General features: G+C 38.2%; 1 protein-coding gene across 5 annotated transcripts in view; it reads right to left on the bottom strand.

Annotated features, from left to right (window-relative positions):
* asrgl1 (asparaginase and isoaspartyl peptidase 1) overlaps positions 1-22175 on the bottom strand; it is a 33764-nt gene that overhangs the window by 8879 nt on the left and 2710 nt on the right. For 2 of the 5 annotated variants that reach the window (XM_082558148.1, XM_082558145.1), the window contains exon 2: positions 15657-15762. The exons of 2 other annotated variants lie outside the window; for them this stretch is intronic. Coding sequence is in view for 1 of the 3 variants with exons in the window: in XM_082558150.1 (XP_082414276.1) it covers positions 12693-12695 (3 nt within the window). In the remaining 2 variants the exon portion in view is untranslated. Of the gene's footprint in view, positions 1-12692; positions 12806-15656; positions 15763-22175 lie in introns of those variants that run through there. One more of the 5 variants, XM_082558150.1, reaches the window with a different exon arrangement.

Genomic DNA, 22175 nt, shown 5'->3' with positions numbered 1-22175 from the left:
CATATATACGTATACATATACATACATACGTATATACACACGTATACATACATACGTATATACACATGTATACATACATACGTATATACACATGTATACATACATACGTATATACACATGTATACATACATACATACATACGTATATACACATGTATACATACATACATACGTATATACACATGTATACATATATACATACATATGCATATACATATGTATACATGTGTATATACATATGTATGTATGTATACATACATACATACATACATACATATGTGTATACATACATACATATGTATACATATATACATACATATGTGTATACATACATACATACATATGTATACATATATACATACATATGCATATACATATGCATACATATATACATACATATGCATATACATATGCATACATGTGTATATACATATGTATGTATGTATACATACATATGTATACATACATATGCATACATGTGTATATACATATGTATGTATGTATGTATGTATACATACATATGTATACATACATATGCATACATGTGTATATACACATATGTATGTATGTATACATACATATGTATACATACATATGCATACATACATACATATGTATACATACATATGCATACATACATACATATGCATACATACATACATATGTATACATACATATGCATACATACATACATATGTATACATACATATATATACACATATACACACACACACACACACACACACACACACACATACACACATACATACACACACACACACACACATATATAAATACAGAGACAAATATAAATAAAATATACAAAGGGGATAAATAGAATAAATAGGAATAAAAAATAAAAATACAAGTGAATTGCACATTTCAAGTATTGAGTCTATTGCACTGTTGACTATTTACAAAAAGTATTGCACAAGGTATTGTACAGTGAGGTGAAGAGGCACTGCAGCTTAGTTGTTCCCCCCTCCCTCTCCCCTCCTGTTTCCCCTCCCTCTCCCCTCCAGAGAGGAGTTAAACAGTTTGATGGCGTGTGGGACAAAGGAGTTTTTAAGTCTGTTAGTTCTTGTCTTGGGGAGAAGCAACCTGTCACTGAACAGACTCTTCTGATTGTTTATGGCCGTGTGCAGAGGATGCCCAGCATTGTCCATAATGTCCATCAGTTTCTTTAATGTCCTTTTCTCTGCCACTGTCACCAGAGTGTCCAGCTTCATGCCGACCACAGAGCTAGCCCTCCTGATCAGTTTCTCCAGCCTGGATGAGTCCCTCTTTGCTGTGCTGCTCCCCCAGCACACCACAGCATAGAAAAGTACTCCAGCAACCACTGACTGGTAAAACATCCTCAGGAGCTTCCTGCAGATGTTAAAAGACCTCAGCCTCCTGAGGAAGTACAGTCGGCTTTGGGCTTTTTTATACAGGTGCTCTGTGTTGCATGACCAGTCCAGTTTATTGTCCACCCACAGCCCGAGGTACTTGTACTTGTTGACCACCTCCACCTCCTCCCCCTCTATCTGAACTGGCAGTGGACCTTCTCTGGACCTCCCGAAGTCCACAACCAGTTCCTTAGTCTTTGAGGTGTTGAGTTGCAGGTGGTTTGTGTGACTCCATGCGACAAAGTTCCTCACCAGACTTCTGTACTCCTCTTCCTGATCATCCCAGATACACCCCATGATGGCCGTGTCATCTGCAAACTTCTGAATATGGCATAATTCAGAGTTGTAGCAGAAGTCAGAGGTGTACAGGGTGAAGAGAAGAGGGGACAGCACAGTTCCCTAATTATCCACACCCACCGCTGCGCTATGGATTGTGGGATATATGGGACCACGAAGCGTGCACCGGACATTGGTCGTGTCCAAAGTCATGGGTTGCATCCTCCTGAGGCCGCATTTGTAGACCGATTATGTCACAGCGACGCGCCGAAGGCTGTCCAAATTCGTAGACTCCTCCGAATGCAGCCGACAAATGACTCCTTTTCCCCGAATTTGAAGGATGGGTCGGGTGTGTCCTTCGTGTCTTACCATATCCCAGAATTCATAGCCAAACTCCAGTTTCCAATAATGGCGGCCGCTACTAAGTTTTAAAATTACTCTTACTAATCTTTCTAGGTCACAAAATAAACTTTTAACATATTTTCAGGCGAGAAACTAGCTGTGTAAACATCAAATATCTGCTAGGTTTATCAAGATATCGCATATTTGCAAAAGTGCTTCGACGTTTTCGGAGCATCAGCTACCCACCAGCTCGATAGCAAGCCGGGAGCTCGAGGGTCACTGAAGCCACCGAAAACGGCACAACATTTTCAGATCACGCGGAGTTTCGCTACTCAGGTTAAACGTAATATATAAGTCACTTAGACAACCTAAAAATGTTATTGTTGGGATTTTTTCAGTGTTTTATTTGTTCATGAGTAAATCGGTTTGGCTGAGATTAAAGTTATTAGATTAGATTAGATTAGATAAAACTTTATTAATCCCCCGGGTGGGTTCCTCCGGGATTTTCACACAGCTGAATAAACGTCAAACAGAAAACTGATTAAACAGAAGTATGAGACGGTCGAGAATTTACGCCAGTGTCTGGTTATATTTTAGATAGCAAGAAGCAGACTGAGTTTATGAGTCTGACTGAGTTTATGTAGAGTTCAGAGAATAAGTAAAAATGCATTTTTACTTATTCTCTGAACTCTACATAAAGAGGGACGTTTGACAGTTTTGAATGGGATAGGAGGTGCCGGCACCGCTGTTCTTTCACCTTTCCCTAAACAGGAAAGTAAACTAAATTTTTCTTTTTTGTATATATTCAAGTTTGATATTCTTAATATTTTGAACTCTGGTTTTTTTTTGTCCTACGCACATTTTTATCCTTTGTGTCGTTGAGTGTTAGAGGTCTCAGGGATAACGTTAAAAGAAAAGCAATGTTTTTGTTTATCAAAGGGCTAAAAGCGAATTGCGCCTTACTACAAGAAACTCATTCAAGTGACGCTGATGCCACCTTCTGGTCAAATCAGTGGGGTGAAAAAATCCTCTTCAGCCACGGATCCAACCACTCTGCTGGAGTAGCTCTCTGTTTCTACCGATGTCCAGGGAAGGTTGTGACTTTTCAGGCTGATAATTCAGGACACTGGCTGGCAGTTGTATTGAATATTGATGGTTCATTTGTGATTCTAGTAAATGTTTATGGGTACTCCTCTGTAACTCTAAATAAGCTCATGCTGGAAAAAATAACAGATGTCCTTTCCGAGTATAAACTTTTATACCACACAGACCATGTATTACTAGGCGGTGACTTTAATCTTGTTCCAAATGAATGGCAGGATAGAAATCCTCCTAGATACAGTATTAATCAGTGGAATCCAATTCTAACAAAGTTCATTGATTCAAACAATTTAAGTGATATACGGAGAGAGAAAAAGCCTGGAGTTACTCAATTCTCTTGGATTAAACCAAATGGTAATAAGATAAGATAAGATAAGATAAGATAAGATAAGATAACCTTTATTAGTCCCACACGTGGGAAATTTGTTTTGTCACAGCAGGAAGTGGACAGTGCAAAAGTTATGAGGCAAAAATTAGAATACAATAAGAATAAATACAGTACACAACTGTACAGAATAGAATAAAATAAAATACTATATACAGTAGAATAAAATAAAATAAATATACAATAAGATAAAAATAGAATACAAATACAAATACTATATACAACTGAGTAAAAATACAACGATGACAGAAAGGATTATTGCACTTAGTATTATTGCATATGTATGGATGTGTGTGCTTGATCAGTTAAAGTCTTTATTATGGAGTCTGACAGCAGTGGGGAGGAAAGACCTGCGAAATCTCTCCGTCCCACACCGTGGGTGCCGCAGTCTCCCACTGAAGGAGCTGCTCAGTGCTGTCACAGTCTGCTGCATGGGGTGGGAGATGTTGATGGTGGGAGATAATATGTCCAGATTAGATCTGTGGTTGGGCTCGACTTTACTATATAGATATGTTTCACATATTTCCATCTCAGCAGCCCCATTGACAGATCACAGTATTATTACTCTTAAACTTAACCCTGAAAATAAAACAATTTAAAAAAGATTACTGGAAATTCAATGCAGATCTGTTAATTGATGATGAGTATGTTAAGATGGTTAAAGACCTCCTCCATGAAATTTGCAATGATGGAACAATTGGTACTTACACACACGGATGGGAATTTTTTTAATTTAAAGTTAGAGAATTTTCAATTACGTTTAGTAAAATGAAAAGTAGACAACAAAAGGAATCTGAAAGTAAATTACTTTACAATATAAATAGCTATTGTAATAGACAGTTTATATCGGAGGCTGATAAGAAATCCCTTTTGTCGTTTTTGATCAGATTGAACCTTATATTCCAAAAATCGATTCTGTATTCAGAGAAATTTGTGATTCTGATATATCACTGGATGACTTAGATCAAGCCTTAAACAAACTGAAAATGGACAAAGCTCCTGGTCGGGATGGCTTGACTGCCATCTTTTATAAATTCTTCTGGAAAGAAATAAAAGAATTTTTCTTCAAAACTATTAAGGAAATCATTAGTAATGAAACATTAGCAACGGCAATGAAACAGGGTCTTATCTCCCTTATTCCCAAACCTGGTAAAGATAAAAGACTAATCGATAATCTACGACAAATTACTCTATTGAATACAGATTATAAAATTCTTGCTCATGTTATTGCAAACGGATTAAAGGACAGCTTAGATCAGATTATTAGTGAAACACAATCTGGGTTCCTTAAAAATCGTTCTATCCACAATAATATTAGATTGGTTTTAGATCTACTGGATTATAATCACTTAATTGAAGATGATGGTGTGATTCTTTTTGTAGACTTTTATAAAGCATTTGATACGGTCGAACATCCTTTCATTTTAAAAGCTTTACAGTATTTTGGTAAAAAAAATTCATAGATTTAATTTCTTTATTATACTCTGACATCAATAGTTCTATTTCTTTACCTTTTGGAACGTCTAAACGATTTAACATCAGTCGAGGAATCCGTCAGGGGTGTCCAGCTTCTCCGTTACTTTTCATTATTGTAACGGAACTTTTAGCTATTTTCATGAAACACAATCCAAATATTCAACCACTGAATTTGATGGGAGCCCCATTGATCATAAGTCAATTAGCAGATGATACTACACTGTTTTTAAAGAACATGTCACAGGTTCCTCTTACACTAAATGAAATTTCACTATTTTCAAAGGCCTCTGGTTTGTACCTGAATATTAGAAAATGCGAATTATTAACTATTCATGATTGTAAACCCAATATCTCTCTTAACATAGCTATAAAAACTGAAATTAAATATTTGAGTATTATAATCTCAAAGAATACAAATAATAGAGAAAATCTAAATTTTGAGCATATTACCCAGAAATCTAAAAAGATCCAAATCAGCTGGTTACAAAGAGACCTCTCCATCTTTGGATGCGTCTTGCTTACTAAAACAGAAGGTATCTCTCGACTAGGGCTGGGCCATATTATACCGTTCACGGTAATACCGGTATAATGTTAGGCAACGATAGGAAAATGAAATATCGCGATAGAATGGGAGTAAAACGCGCATGCGCAGTGCCTTTGTTTTCATACGCACATGGCCGATTGTTGAGTGAAACAGATGAACCAGAATTGGTTTGTAAAAATGGTGCAACTTCAGTGATGTGGAACTGGTTTGGTGTTTGTCCGTCAGATACACAACAAAGCACATTTTTTGCAGAACATGCAAGCGTCCGTCGTTATTGTCATATTTGTCGGACTAAGATGCTCTTAAATCTGGGAGTAATCTGGGTCCTAAACTCCGTATTCTTCAGGTCAAACAACACTGCAGCATCACTTAGAGTTAAAAACTGTCTAAATTCTTTCATCTTTAATAAAACGATCAGCATTGCTGCTTTACCAGGTGTAACTATAAAGTTTAACTTCCAGGCATCCATGAAAACAAAAGTTATTACATTTAACGGAGTTAGAAGTTAGCAGGAAGCTAGCGGAAGTTAGCTCGCTCGTTTCGCTAGTTACCTAAGCATGATATAGCACGTTCTGACGGAGAGATTTCTGAAAAAAATCAAACGTACAGCTCTGCTATCACTTCCAACATAAATGAAGACAGGAAACTAAACAGCAGTGACGTTTGTAGGGTTACTGAAGTTGGGCTAGCTGGTATATAATGATGTGCTACGTGATCGCTAGCGACACAGCTATGTTAGCATAACATAAACAGTGAAGCTGGAGGACGAACACTAACACTTTTCCACTTATAAAAGTTAACGTGAAGGTTCTTCATGGTTAGAGACAAATGCAATCGCATGGCAGGATACTGTAAACGGACCAAACTTCAGTCAGGAGAACAACTGAGATAATCCATCCACAATACGAGGTTAGTCATTAATATACTGCAACAACATGGGAATAGAGCAGCTGCCAGAGAATTCAACATTAATGAATCAATGGTACAGAAGTGGAGGAAGCAAGAAGAATGAGTTTAATAAAGTTTGATTTATCTGACTGCTTTGTTTCGCTTAATGTGCCTTATAATCCCGTGCACCTTATGGTCCGAAAAATGCGTACTGCACACTGCAGTTTAATGTTGCAAAGCACCTCTTTTTAACTTCAGTGGATATTATACATGGTTATGCTCAGGATATGTCAGCCCATTTCTACTGGAAATGCCTTTTGGTTAAACTTTCAGCAAGGAATTTGCATTTGCACTGTTACATTTTTATAAAGCTTTAATGTACATAAAAACCAGCTTCTTGTTTAAGTGAAAATAAATGGAAGGTTGTCTTTTTGCGCTAGTAATATTGTGGAGTTGTATTTTGTCTCGCATCAATTATATCGTCGGTTATATCGTTATCGCAAATTTTCAAATATATATCGTGATAAATATTTTTGGCCATATCGCCCTGCTCTACTCTCGACTGATTTTTCCATCAAATGCTTATATGTTTCCAATAGACTAATCAATAATATAAATCAAATTCACTTTAATTACATTTGGAGAAACAAGCAACATTATATTAGGAAAAACGATGAAGTGAAATCATTTGAAGAAGGAGGTTTGAATGCGATTGATTTTGAGCAGTGGATGGTTCCATCAAACTCAAATGGTTGCAGTCTTTCATAAATAACTCAAACAGTATTTGGTTTTATTTCCCCAAAGTAATTTTCGAGACGCTTGGTGGCATTGAATTTCTCTTAAAGTGTGACTTAGAAATTTCCAAATTACCAATTAAATTATCCAATTTTCATAAACAGGTTCTCCAGTACTGGAAAATGATTTACAAGCATAATTTTTCTCCACATACAAATTCGATTTGGAACAACAGATGTATATTGATAAAAAAGAAAATCCATCTTTTATAAGGATTGGAGGGATCATGGAATTTGGACCGTTTTACACCTTTTAGACAATGACGGCAATGTATATTAAGATAATTATGGCTTATCATGTACTCAAAGTAAATTCATTAAAGTTGTGAAAGCCATTCCCCCTGCAATGATTCAGATGGCTAAAGCCAGTTTAACCTATTCTTCCTCTATAATTCGTGAACCGTCCTTAATTATTGATGATCGTCAATTTAAAGGAAAGACATGCAATATTACATTTTTAAGGACAATTCTAACCAAACAACTTTTTCCTTCTCAATTAAAAAGAAAATATCTGTTTAAAGATTATAATTCGAGGTTTTTGACTAAGTATCTTTCTTTTCCAATTTCACCAAAAGCAAAAGAAAATCACTTTAAAATCTTAAATGCCATATACCCGTCCAAGGACTATCTTCACAAGAAATTCAATATAGATACGAACGCATGCACTTTTTGCAACACTGATATTTAGACTACAGAGCACCTTTTTTATTCATGTGAAAGTTCCAGATCTTTTTGGGATGATTTTCAGAACTGGTTAACCTCTAAAAATATTGACTGCCCTTCTCTAACCTTTCAAGTAATTCGATTTGGCCTGCAAACAGAAAATAGAATTTGGGATTAAGAACTTATTTATAGTTGCAAATATTTTTATTCATAAATGTCGCTTCTTGAAAATTACTCCGATTTTTGCTGACTTTAAAAATGAAGTCCTTCTATTGAAGGCTTCATTAGACAAGTGTAACTTAAATAAAGCTCACACCTTACTGGAATTTTTGATGCTGCTTTTCAACTGATGTAGCTAGACTGTGTGTGCGTATTTTTGATTTCTTTGTTTTTTACTTTATATGGAAGGTCATTTAATGTACTTGTATGCTGCTTTATGTTATTTCTGACCTATACTGTTCTTTTGTTCTTTGTTCGATGGCTGCTTTGTTCTTAACCACCTATATTTATACTTGTACATATCTTTTTGATTTGTAAGATATGCGCTGTAATTGTTAATTTATACAAATAAAAAAATATATATATTTGAATGATACGGTTAGCGCCCAGTTAGCTCCTAGCGTTTCTCAGCAGCTCTGCCTCCTTTTCGACTACCGGGACATTTAAACAATGGATAATCCGTATACAAACAAATTCATGCTTTTCTCCTCAACAGAGAGCGTTCCCCGATTGAACAACAGCGCCGTAAAATAAGAAGAATGGCGCCTAATTACAGAGTTAATAATACAGACTTTGTAATATCTCACGTGTAGATTCATCAGCCAGATGAAGTGTTTACTGACAATTGACAATGATAGCGGACATCATCATCACTATTCCAATCAATCTTCTCCACACAGACAAACATAAACACACTCGACTATCACTAAATCAAATTTAACACACGTTTGTTATGATGCTAATTCAGTTTACAATAGGGTTCATTCGCTCGGTCAGCAGGTGGCAGTATCCTCGTACACTGGGGAGTAAACTGCCATTAAACGAACAGAACAAGAAGAAAACCCCTGCACATGCGCGGTACGGATCAGGTAGACCCGATTTGTACATGTCACTACCCGATCCGTACCGGAAACCCGATCGGTACCCCGCATGCGCAAATCTTACGTCACTTCCTCTCTTTGCCAACATTGCGACATTCCATATATTTGAATGATACGGTTAGCGCCCAGTTAGCTCCTAGCATTTCTCAGCAGCTCTGCCTCCTTTTCGACTACCGAGACATTTAAACAATGGATAATCCGTATCCGCAACAAATTTTTGCTTTTCTCCTCAACAGAGAGCGTTCCCCGATTGAACAACAGCGCCGTAAAATAAGAAGAATGGTGCCTAATGACAGAGTTAATAATACAGACTTTATAATATGTCACGCGAAGATTCAGCAGCCAGATGAAGTGTTTACTGGCAATTGACAGTGATAGCGGACATTATCATCACTTTTCCAACAATCCTCTCCACACAGACAAGCATAAACACACTCGATTATCACTAAATCAAATTTAACACACGTTTGTAATGACGCTAATTCAGTTTACAATAGGGTTCATTCGCTCGGTCAGCAGGTGGCGGTATCCTCGTACACTGGGGAGTAAACTGCCATTAAACGAACAGAAGAAGAAGAAAACCCTAGCACATGCGCGGTACGGTCCGACTTTACACATGCGCAGTAAGGATCGGGAGCCCCGATCTGTCACTATCTTTTTATTTTTTTGTTTTTGTCTACATTCTATTAAATGTTTCATTATCGGAAACATTTTAAGAGATACTTGTTATTCTTAACATCTTAACAGATACTCTGACCCGTAACTATCGTAAAACGCTTCGACCAGAAGTAGACACCTTTCGCGCATGCGGGGTACCGATCGGGTTTCCGGTACGGATCGGGTAGTGACACGGACCACGTTTGATATTTGGGGAAATTGACGGTGCATTTGGAGTACGCATTTGAAGTAAACTTCAAATTGGGACAGCCGTCGTCGCGTGGCGGTGACGTAATCACACTCAAAATGCATACTTCAAGCGTGCGGTCTCTTATCATGTGTTCTCTAATTTAGGAGGCCTTAACTTCCTACTGCTCTGCAATTATAGTATTCCAAAAATACCACTGAAACTTTCTCACTTTCATCAACAAATTCTTTTGGCATGGGCGCTGATTTACAAACACAATTTCTCTCCACAAAACTGTTTTATTTGGAATAACTGCAATATTATTTATAAAAATAAAACTCTTTTTTTAAATAACTGGTTTAATAATGGAATAATCTTGGTTAGTCAGTTATATAGAGAAGATGGACTCTTTTATAATTACTCTGAGTTCCTCAGGAGATACAATGTACCGATAACGCCTAAAGAATTCTCAATAGTGTTCGATGCCATCCCATCTGGTCTGTCCATGTTACACAGATGCTCCCACAGTGCTCCACTATGGCTGAAATAAATGTAAATTGTACCTTCTGTCAAGAGCAACCTGAAACAGTTTCTCATCTGTTTTGGTCATGTAAATTTACATGTAAATTCTGGAAGGATTTCCACAAGTTTATTACTGACTTTGTTCTCCCTAATCTTCAACTATACTATAAGGATGTTATCTTTGGCTATTATAATTTTAAAGACAAGGACAATGATGCTTTCTTCTTTATAAATTTGGTTTTATTTTTTGCAAAATTTCATATACACAAAAGCAAAGTCCTCGGCAGAAAGCCTGAACTTCCTATATTAAAAATGGAACTTGCACAATATATAAGGACAATCTCCTCATCAAAAAACACTAAGGCTCTCAAGACTGTTAACATCTATAACCGATTGAAACTGCTAACTTGATTTTGGGTCTTGCAAACTTCTGTTTATTTATGTTCCCCTTAATTTATTTTATTTTTTGTACTCACTTTTGTCTCACTGTCCTTGTCACTCTTTCTGTTCTTCATTGTACTACCACAATGTCATCTTTTATTTGATCCCTGTTTTACTTGACTGTATGTCTAAAATGTGATAAATAAAGTTTAAAAAAAAAAAAAAGCGTGCAGTCTCTTAATTGGGACACAGCCCACGTTTCAGCTGTTTGTTTGGGTTTTTTTTTTTTTTTTTTGGGGGGGGGGGGAGGGGGGGGCCTTCAAACCTTCATTTAAACCTCAGTACAATACAAAATACAATTAAACAGTACCATAAAATTACATACCATAGTCAATCCAAATAAAAAAACAAAATTCAGAACGTACAATATAAATATGCTAGGAGGAAAGTAACTGATCAAGCCAAAGAATAAAGTGATTGAAAGATTTTGATTTTCTCACAAACACCAATAGTTTTTATAGCTTTTGGGTTAGTGGAGTTCTTAATTGAATTAAGATACTGTACAAGTTCAAAGGAGAATACATAAAAAGAGGGATGTCTTCCTAAACATTTGGACTTGTGAATATGAAATTTAGCCATTTAAATTAACAAGTTAATCATATATAATAATAATAATAATGGATTGCATTTACATAGCGCTTTTCGGGACCCCTCAAAGCGCTTCCTCAATACCACTATTCATTCACTCTCACATTCATACACTGGTGAAGGCAAGCTACAGCTGCCCTGGGGCAGACTGACAGATATCTGTTATCAAAGTTGAATTGTCTTTGGTTTTTGTGTAGACCAAATAAAACATATTTCCAAAACAGTACAAATCCTTTAAATACATTTTCTGAGATAAAAACACATAAACTCTGCCAAAAAAGATGTATAGTAGATTTCTTGGAAGTTTTACAAAAGCTACAGCTTGTATCAATGTCTAAATTGAATTTGCTTTAAAGATAATCTTTAGAAGGATAAATTCTGTGTATTAATTTATAAGAAATATCTTTAATTTTATTGGTAATTAAAAACTGATTAGGGAGTCGCCAAACTTCGTTCCACATAATACCATCTGACAACCGGTTCCAGAAAAAAATTACATATGGTACCGTGGTTATGCTTCTCTGAAATAAAGATCTGATAGATTTATTGTTGTTTTTAGATTGCTTAGAAAAGCAAATCTTGCCAACAAAAGTTTGTATAGGAGATGCCAACGGGCTGTGGAATGAAGTGATATTAGGTTGATTCTTAAACAGCATACAAACCCCTGATGGTATTGAGCCAAATACTTTTGTATAATCATGACGATTTATAGCTAAATTGAAATGTAAACAAAATTCTTCATAGGAGAAAAGCATACCATTCGAATCAAATAATTGGTTGACTAAAACAATGTTATTCCTAAACCAACTATCTAAGAAGAGAGATTTTCTTTTAAATAAAATATCCTTGTTATTCTAGATATAATAACTGTGTGGACTAAAGTTATGCTTGTAAATAAGAGTCCATGCTAAAAAAAGCTTGACGATGAAAAGCAGAGACTTTTATAGGGATTTTATCAATATCTTTTCTCTTTTTTTTTTTATTCATATTTTGGATGGACAGAAACATTAACAAATATACAACTGGAATAATCATACTGTCAGTTCTCTGTCCGTTTCTTAACAACAACCAACAAATAAGGACTAACAGTAACTAAGACAAACAGACAAACACAAAAAAAAAAACCAAAAAAAAAAAAACCCAGGAGAAACAAAATGATATACCGCCTCCTGGGAAACTTCAGCAAAAACAAAAGCAATGGGGGCAAAACACCCGGGTGCCTAAAAACAAAACATAACCTTGACCACTGATGACATTAAGACAATTTCTTCCCTCTATTGACTTTCAAAGTAAAAAAAAAAAAAAAAAAAGACAACAACAAATGTCATGAAAACAACATACCATGATGAAACCAGCGTCTTCCAACTGTCCTCTAAAATCTGGATACCCAGATCCTTCTCCCAACACTGCCTCAGTCCCCCCAAATTGGGAGAGTGCGCCTCTCTGAAGATCCCATAGAATTTGGATGCCCTGATTCTATTAATGCCAGGGGCTAGAGCTGGGCGATATATCGAGTTTTTAAAAAATATCGATATATTTTTATACGAGATATAAGATGTGACAATATCCTTTATATCGATATAGTCTATGTTACGTATAATTGTACTTGTGGAGCCGCAAGTTTGCCTCTCTTTCGTCCACTTTCGTCTTTACGCAACGTTACTCGGCCTCGCCTCTCCTTCACTGAACACAACTCCCCCTCCTCCCCCATCGCTTCACCTGCAGGAAGCGACAAGATGGACACGGCAAATCTCCGTTAACGAGTTACTGCGCATCGCCCCGTGCGTGGGGCTGGACGGCGTCAATGTGTTAGCTAGCTAACCACGCTAACGCCATGCAGCCTAGAGGTGCTGCACGGACTAAAATCCTTTCATTTTCTCAAAAGTTGACAGCGCGCCTTATGTATGAATTCTGGTTGTGCTTGATGGCCGCGAACCGATTTTATGTGGAACACGGCGCTCAGCAATCTGTCAAAAAATGTTTTAATATGACTTTGCTAAGCTACGGAGCTGCACCGCTTGATGGATTGTCGGAGCATTACGGCTGAGCCTCGCGGAGTGATACGTACTGTGCTTCAACGTAATATTACCCTACTGTGTATAAGGACCATAAATGGCACCTGTTGAGAGACGTGGTTGCGAAGCGGATTTCAAACTCCAGGCTGTCAGTCACGCAGTACAAGTTGGGAACAGAGCAGCTGTGAAATCTGTCTTTGTTATTGTGCTCAGCGTCTTTTAGTTTACATTTTGACTGCACAATTGTGAGCTTTTTGTTATGCACAAAAACAACATTGTTTTCTTTTATTTATGGAGCATTATTATTTAATAAATGCTCATAATTTATTTTTGAGTAAATTTGATGTACATCTGCTCTATGTTAATAAAAGTGCCTGTGTGACATCTGGGACACAGCTTTGACTAAGAACTCTCTTCTTGTTCTTACTTTATGGCTTTAAAAAATATATATCGAGATATACATCTTATATCGCCATCCAGCTAAAAAATATCGAGATATGAATTTTGGGTCATATCGCCCAGCCCTACCAGGGGCTACAAACAACTTCTGAATACTAGATGGAGGGTCTGGATTATTATTCAAAATGGTTTTAATACAGTGTCTTATTTGAAAAAACCTCCAAATTTCCCTTGGATCCAGATTGAATTCTCGTCTGATTTCTGCAAACGATTTCATGCCAGTCTGCCCAAATAAATCCCCCATCTGATTGATACCTGTCCTAGCCCAAGCCTCCCACCAGACCGGTTTCTTACCAATTAATATTTTCTTATTATACCAGATAGAGGCTCTAGCGGTAAGATAAGGGCTAATGTTGGTATATTGGGGAGCTCTAAACAAGGTCTCTTGCATGAAAGCCAATACTGGATCTTTAAACGGTAGTGGTCTTCCCTTCTGAGTAAGGAAGGCCTCTAAAGACGAAGGAGCCACAAGACTTTCCTCAATCGCAACCCATGATGGCTTCTCAGTAAAGGAATTATGTATCTTAACTAACAGAGAGGGAGAAAGCATAATGATACCAGACCATCTCGGACAATGCCAACCCACCACTCTCTTTAGCAGCATATAATTTGGACCGATTAAAAGATGGCTTTTTGCCTGCCCACACAAAACCCCTCCACACATGCATTATAAAGCTTTAGCAAGTTATGTGGGACTGCTATCGGTAACATGTGAAGAAAGTACTGAAGTTTAGGGGCAATAATCATCTTCACCAAATTAATTCTGCCCAAAAGGGACAGATTTATTTTAACCCAATTCTGCAACAGCGGACGAATGTTTTGAATCACTGGGGAGATGTTTACTTGCATTATGTTGTCTAAATCAGGGGTCAGTTTAATCCCTAAGTAAGTCAAACCCTCGGGCATCCACTTGAAATGCCATGAGCTCCTCATAACTGGCGGACACAATTTAGAAATGGGCATAACTTCCGACTTAGACCAATTTATGGTGTAGCCAGAGATTACAGAAAAGGAATCAATAATTGAGGAAATTGCAGGAATGGCCTGTTCTGGGTTACTTGAGATCAGTAAAATGTCACCTGCATACAAAAAGGTTTTGTGTTCTTCTTGACCCATATCCAACCCTCTGATTTTCTTACATTCACGTAATGCAATAGCCAAAGGCTCCAAAAACAGGGCAAAAATGAGAGGTGATAAGGGTGAACCTTGTCTAGTACCCCGACTTAACGAAAAGGAGGGTGACATTATCCCATTGGTAATAACTGTAGCCATTGGATCTGTGTATACCACCTGAATCCACTGCCTAAAAAAGGGACCAAAACCGAATCTCTTCAACGTATAAAACAGAAAGGAATACTCAACTTTATCGAAGGCCTTCTCTGCATCTAAGGAGAACGCGACGAAAGGGTCTAAATTAGTCCTGCTCTTCCAGAATATGTGCAATAACCTACGTAGATTATCTGCAGAACTTCTGTTTTTCACAAAACCGACCTGATCCCTATGCACCAAATACGGAAGAACTTTCTCAAGCCTAAAAGCTAGTATCTTAGAAATAATTTTTTCGTCCACATTAATTAATGAAATTGGGCGATAATTCCCACAATACTGTGGGTCTTTCCCTTTTTTATGTAATAACGTGATCACTGCCAATCGCATACTAAATGGTATAGTCTCCCTCTTTGAAACGCATCTTGATATACCGACAGTAGTCTTGGAGCTAATTCGTCCACAAACACCTTATAAAAATCTGATGGAAATCCATCGTTGCCTGGAGATTTGCCCAATCTAAGACTGCCAATTGCCTGCTTAACTTCAATTAGTGTAATCTTACCTTCTAATACAATTCTTTGATCTTCAGACAGGCTGGGAATTTTAATAGAAGAGAAGAAATCTGACAGCCTCTGTTCCTCCACCAATCCATTAGAGGTGTAAAGCTCCTGATAAAATTTATTAAAAATATCATTAATTTCTTTTTTACTGGTGGTCAACTTATTATTATTACTAGGAACAAAAATAGATGGTATAAGGTTGCTAGATTTTATCTGCTTAACCCTGTGTGAGATTATAATATTATTTTATGCCATGTTATACCCCTAATTAAAGATTGTGAATTATTATGTAGTTTTAGTTTGCATTATTCTCCTGAATTAGAAGAAGGTGATAACTATTGCATTTGTTAAACTGATTTGCATTACATTAGACTGCTAATTTATTGTGAATGAATGATATTGTTATATGATGCATTATACTGCTGAGTTATAAGAAATACTGTTCGCAGAAAGTCATTGCCTTATTTGTCTGAGTAGAAGAGAACAGAACATACTGGAGTTTTCTGCCCCATCTCAGCAGGAGCAGATAAACAGGGAGTCGTAGCTTAGGCGCTGTGTGAGAGAAAGAATGTGAATGTTTAGGCTTTTATGATTAGGTGGGGGCCACTAGAGGCTATAAGAGGTTGATCAATGCTCCATTTTGAGATCTGATGCTGTCTGCGTACGGTGTCCATCTCCCACGCATGTGATCATTAAAATCATCGTTTGACTCAACCCGGCCGGACCAGTGTTGTTATTGTGGTTTTTCCTCTTGTATCCATCCCCAATATTTGAATCCGTAACACTTGTGTGCCAACATTTTACCTGTTCTCTCCACTTGTTCAAAATACTTCTGATTTAGACAAAACATTGCATATTCCGCTTTTTTCTCCAGTATACTATTGTCCCTCTCAGCTTTTTTAATCAAGGAGCAATTTGGATAAGGCGCCCCCTCAAACAGGCCTTAAAAGCGTCCCAGGTCATTCCAACGTCGTCAATAGAGCCCTCATTGTGCAACCAAAACTCCTTTATCATTTCCCTTATACATTCACAATGACCCTTATTCTTCAATAATGAGTTATTCAAACGCCACCTAGGTGACGGTTTAATATTATCAGTACCAGAAAGAACAAGGTCAATGGGAGCATGATCCGAAACAGCAATATTACCAATAGAGGACCCAATAGTTTGACTTGCCAGAGAACGGGACACCAAGAAGTAGTCTATCCTGGAGTAGGTTGAGTGAGGATGCGAAAAAAAAAGTATAATCTCTTTCTTGAGGATGAAGAAGTCTCCATATATCTACCAGGCTCAATTCCTCTGACATCACGTCCACTGCAACATTAACTGGGTCCTTACTTAGTCCAGTACGAGAGGATTTATCCAACAATACATCCCTGACCTGGTTAAAATCTCCCCCAATTACAATATTTGTATTACCTATAGTCCGCACCATGTTACATACTTCATGAAAGAATTGTGGCTGAGGAGAATTGGGAGCATATATGTTGACCAATGTCATTTTCCGCCCCTGTAAACATGCATCCAAAACCACCCATCTACCCTCCTGATCTGTATAATGCTTAAAAACCTGAAAATCCAAATTTCTTCTGATCGATATGACCACCCCTCTTTTTCTAGCCGAAAATGCAGTAAAATAAACTTGCGCCACCCAATCTCTTTTAAGCTTTAATGATTCCACCTCATCGAGATGGGTCTCCTGAATCAGGGCTATGTCTGTCTTTTTCTGCTTCAAGTATGTGAGGATTTTCTTCCTTTTAATAACATTATGACAACCCGCTATATTCCACGACACTATTTTACATAACTCCATAACACCACACGAGCCAAATTATTGTACAGATTTATCCAGTAGAACATCTCATTTTTTACCCATATAACAAATCTTAAAGCCAGTTACATAAGACAACCCAGTGGTCTAAAAAAATAGGTCTATACAGGACAGTTGGCACCATACCATCAAAACGAACAACAAAACAAAACACAGTTGGAAAAAAAGAAAAACAAAACAAAACCATGAAATCGTTGGTCCGTGGCATATGGGCTCAAAATGTGGTCATAAATATTTTGTACTTGTAAAAAAGATTTGTGTGTGTGTAAAAAAGATTTGTATGTGTGTAAAAAAGATTTGTGTGTGGACTTAGAAAAAAACCCCTGCAAGTTACAAGTACGGATTTTTGACCCTATTTTTCTTCCCTTCATCTGATTGGTCAATGTCATGTCAATCACAAATGTAACAATCCAATCAGAGAACAGATGGGTTTGGCTGTCGGAGGGGCGCTTTTTTTTGAACTGCAGGTCTTTGAAGGGAATAAATGCCCTTTTACATGCCAACCCAGCGTTTTCCTTCATCACCACGAAGGAAAACAGTCTGTGGTCGTCCGAGTTTGGTGATTTTTATGTCACAGGTCTACGTGTTTAATACAGGGACTTCCACAGCCTTTTCAACAGCGCTGCGGACCGCAGGGTGGGGGCGGGCAGTGTTTTGGAAATGACAGTCTTCTTTACAAAGCTTTCTTCATAATGCTTTAGCATACATGTTTTTATTGAACTAGCAAAAAAAAACAAACTCTTGTAGAGGACATAAAGTGTCCTCTGTAGAGACATGTATTGTTGCCCTATCATATATGTATGTGCTCTTAACCTGAAAGGTATAAATACGGAAGTGTGTGTGCAATAAATGCTGACGCAGAGGAAGGTGTGTCCCTCTGATGTAAAACTCTAAACAACGTGTGTATGGTTTATTCCTCCGTGAGATATGCGAGTTACCCCGGTATTTCTGCCCTAGAAAATGGAACCTCCAACAGGTTATGGGCCCAGAAGGGATGTGGGAAGCCGGTGGAACCGTCTATGCTTCGACGGAGACGAGAGAAACTACGAATTGTGGGAAACAAAGTTCCTGGGATACCTGCGGCTACTTGGGCTAAAGGCTGCCATTCTGAACGAGCCCGGCGAGTCAGAGGAAGAAGACAAGGACTTGGATGAAAAGAATGAAGTAGCTTATGCAGAGCTAATCCAAGTATTGGATGATAGAAGTCTTTCACTCGTGATGAGAGATGCCAAGGATGACGGACGGAAAGCGTTGGAAATTCTGAGAGAGCACTACGCCGGTAAGGGGACACCACGCGTGATTAGCCTGTACACGGAGCTAACGTCGCTACAGAAAACGCCCAGTGAGAGCGTCACAGACTATATGATAAGGGCTGAGACTGCCATTACAGCTCTGAGGAATGCAGAAGAGACGTTAAGTGATGGACTGCTTATTGCAATGGTGCTAAAAGGGTTGCCTGAATCTTTCAAGCCGTTTGCCATACATGTAACCCACAGTGACAAAGCAATGACATTTAGTGAATTCAAAGCTAAATTAAGAAGCTACGAGAGCACCGAAAAGGCCTAATGGTTGATACAGGGGCCACTTCTCACATTATTACGGACATTCAGAGATTTAAGAGTTTTGATGAGACATTCACACCTGGAAGACACTTCATGGAATTAGCTGACGGAACCAGGACGAGTGGGGTTGCACTGAAGAGGGGAGATGTGGAGGTCTATCTACAAGACAGCGAGGGACGAAAGGTGAAGGCGACACTGGAGGGAGCACTTTACATTCCCTCTTACCCGCAAGATATCTTCTCGGTTCAGGCGGCAACGGCCAAAGGAGCCTCAGTAACCTTCAAGAAGGGCTGCAACCAGCTTATCCATAAGAACGGGACAAGGTTTAAGATAAGTGAATATGAACGCCTATACTATTTGAACAGTGTTACATCTGATCATTATGTTGACAACGACGAATGCAATGGCTGTCATGATGTAGAAACTTGGCACAAAATCCTCGGCCATTGCAACTATGAAGACTTGGTTAAACTAGAGGACATTACCGAGGGTATGAAAATAAAAGGTAAAGCTAAACATTACCAAGACTGTGAAGTGTGTACAAAAGGCAAATTTATCCAAACCAGGAATAGAGAGCCTGATGAAAGAGCAGAAGAAGCATTAGAGCTAGTGCACACTGACTTAGCTGGACCGATAGAACCAGAAGCTAAAGACGGGTTCAGGTACACGTTAGCATTTACTGATGATTACTCAGGCACAATGTTTGTGTACTTTCTAAAGGCTAAAAGTGACACCGTAAAAGCAACTGAAAAGTTTTTGGCAGACGTCGCCCCCTATGGGCAAGTAAAGAGAATCAGATCAGACAATGGAACTGAATTTACATCTAAAGAGTTTCAGACATTGTTAAATAAAAACACGATAAGGCATGAGACATCAGCGCCGTATTCACCTCATCAGAATGGGACTGCCGAGAGACAATGGCGAACACTTTTTGAAATGGCACGGTGTATGTTGATCGAAAGTAACCTGCCAAAGAGATTATGGACTTATGCTGTTATGACTGCCGCAGTAATTCGTAATAGGTGTTACAACAGATGCACAAAGCAAACCCCTTATTACATGCTGACAGGAAAGAAGCCAGACATGTCGAGGATGGGGATTTTTGGATCAGTTTGCTACAGTTACGGGCACAACAAAAAAAAGTTAGACGCGAGATGTGACGAAGGAGTTTTTGTGGGTTACGATAAAAACAGTCCGTCGTATCTAATCTACTACCCTAAAACAGGACGAGTTCTTAGACATAGGTTGGTCAAGTTCCTCACTAAAAGTGTAGTTGAGCACCAAACCCAGACCACTCAGGTTGATGACAATGGAGATGATGATTTGACTCCAGGGGACATCTTGAAGTACCCCGCTAGAAAGGACAAAACAGGGAATGACCAGAGATCAGATGAAAGTATGATCCTGGAACCTGAAAGTGACATTCAGGACAATGGCATAAATGATGCACAAAACTCAGACAAACAGAGTGATAGAACAGAGTCTGAACGATATCCCAAACGAAACAGGAGAAGGCCAGATTACCTGAAAGACTATGTCCAAACTGCAGAAGACGACCAAACATCGCTGACTGTAGATTACTGTTACAGGGTGATGTATGACATACCAAAGACTTTTGAAGAAGCTATGCAGTCATCGAACTCTAAGTGTTGGTCAGATGCTATGGAAGATGAAATGAGATCCTTGCAAGACAATAACACGTTTACTTTAACCACGCTGCCAGAAGGTAAAAATGCAGTGGGGGGGAGATGGGTGTATGTGATAAAAGAGAACCCAAATCAGACTAAAACATTTAAAGCAAGATATGTTGCTAAAGGCTATAGCCAAGTTCAAGGCATTGATTACAAAGAAACCTTTTCGCCGACTGCAGATATGACGTCAGTGCGTACGCTGATGCAATTAGCAGTACAGCACAACTTTAAACTCCATCAAATGGACGTGAAGACTGCTTATTTGCACGCCCCAATCGATTGTGAGGTGTATATGCAGCAACCAGAAGGTTTTGAAGTAAAATCAGACACAGGGGAAAAACTGGTCTGTAAACTAAACAAATCACTATATGGTTTGAAACAATCTGGCAGGAACTGGAATAAGATGTTACATGACCATTTATGTGCAAAAGGTTACAAACAAAATCCTGTAGACCATTGTGTATATTCCAGACAGACAGCGAGTGAGACAGTGATTCTTATCATCTGGGTTGATGATGTAATCATAGCTGCCAACGATGAAGACGCTATCAGAAACGTGAAACAAATGTTGGATGAGAAATTTAAAATGAAGGATCTTGGTGAGCTCAAACATTTCTTGGGTATTGACTGTATACAACAGAACCATGAGATAAGACTAAATCAGACACGGTACATCACAAAAATCCTGGAAAAGTTCAAAATGTCTGACTGTAAGCCACGTTCTACTCCTTGTGAACTCAAAAATGACTTTGGTGCACATGGTGAATCAGTTGATTCAGGAAAATATAGAGAATTAGTGGGCAGTTTGATTTACTTAATGACATGTACAAGACCAGATTTGAGTTGGATAGTGAGCAAACTGTCACAATCCCTGTCTGAGCCAAAAGAGCATCATTGGACAGCAGCAAAACATGTATTACGTTACCTTAAGGGGACACTAAACAAAGAGCTGTGCTATAAAAGGATAGAAGGAAACCTAAATCTTATAGCATACAGCGATGCAGATTGGGCCACAGACTTGAGTGACAGGAGAAGTACAACGGGTTATTGTTTTGTACTATCCAAAAATGGGCCAGTGATCTGCTGGAAAACCAGGAAGCAAGCTACAGTAGCTTTGTCAACGTGCGAGGCAGAGTACATGGCGATGGCCGCCACAGTACAAGAAAGCTTATACCTCTCACAGCTACTTAATGGCATGGACATTAAAAGGCAATATTCACCAGTTACCATTCTTGCAGACAATCAAGGTGCAATTGCATTGTCCAAAAATCCTATAAACCGTCAAAGATGCAAACACATCGATATCAAGTATCACTTTATTAGGTCTGCTATAACTGAGAAGGAAGTACAAGTTAAATATTGTGCAACAGAAGACATGGTAGCAGACATCATGACTAAGGCTGTAAGTAAAGTGAAAATAGATTTACGCATATTTTG

Source organism: Aulonocara stuartgranti (genome assembly GCF_965226115.1).
Source record: "Aulonocara stuartgranti genome assembly, chromosome: 13".
NCBI lineage: Eukaryota > Metazoa > Chordata > Actinopteri > Cichliformes > Cichlidae > Aulonocara > Aulonocara stuartgranti.
This window is presented reverse-complemented; position numbering and strand designations above follow the sequence as displayed.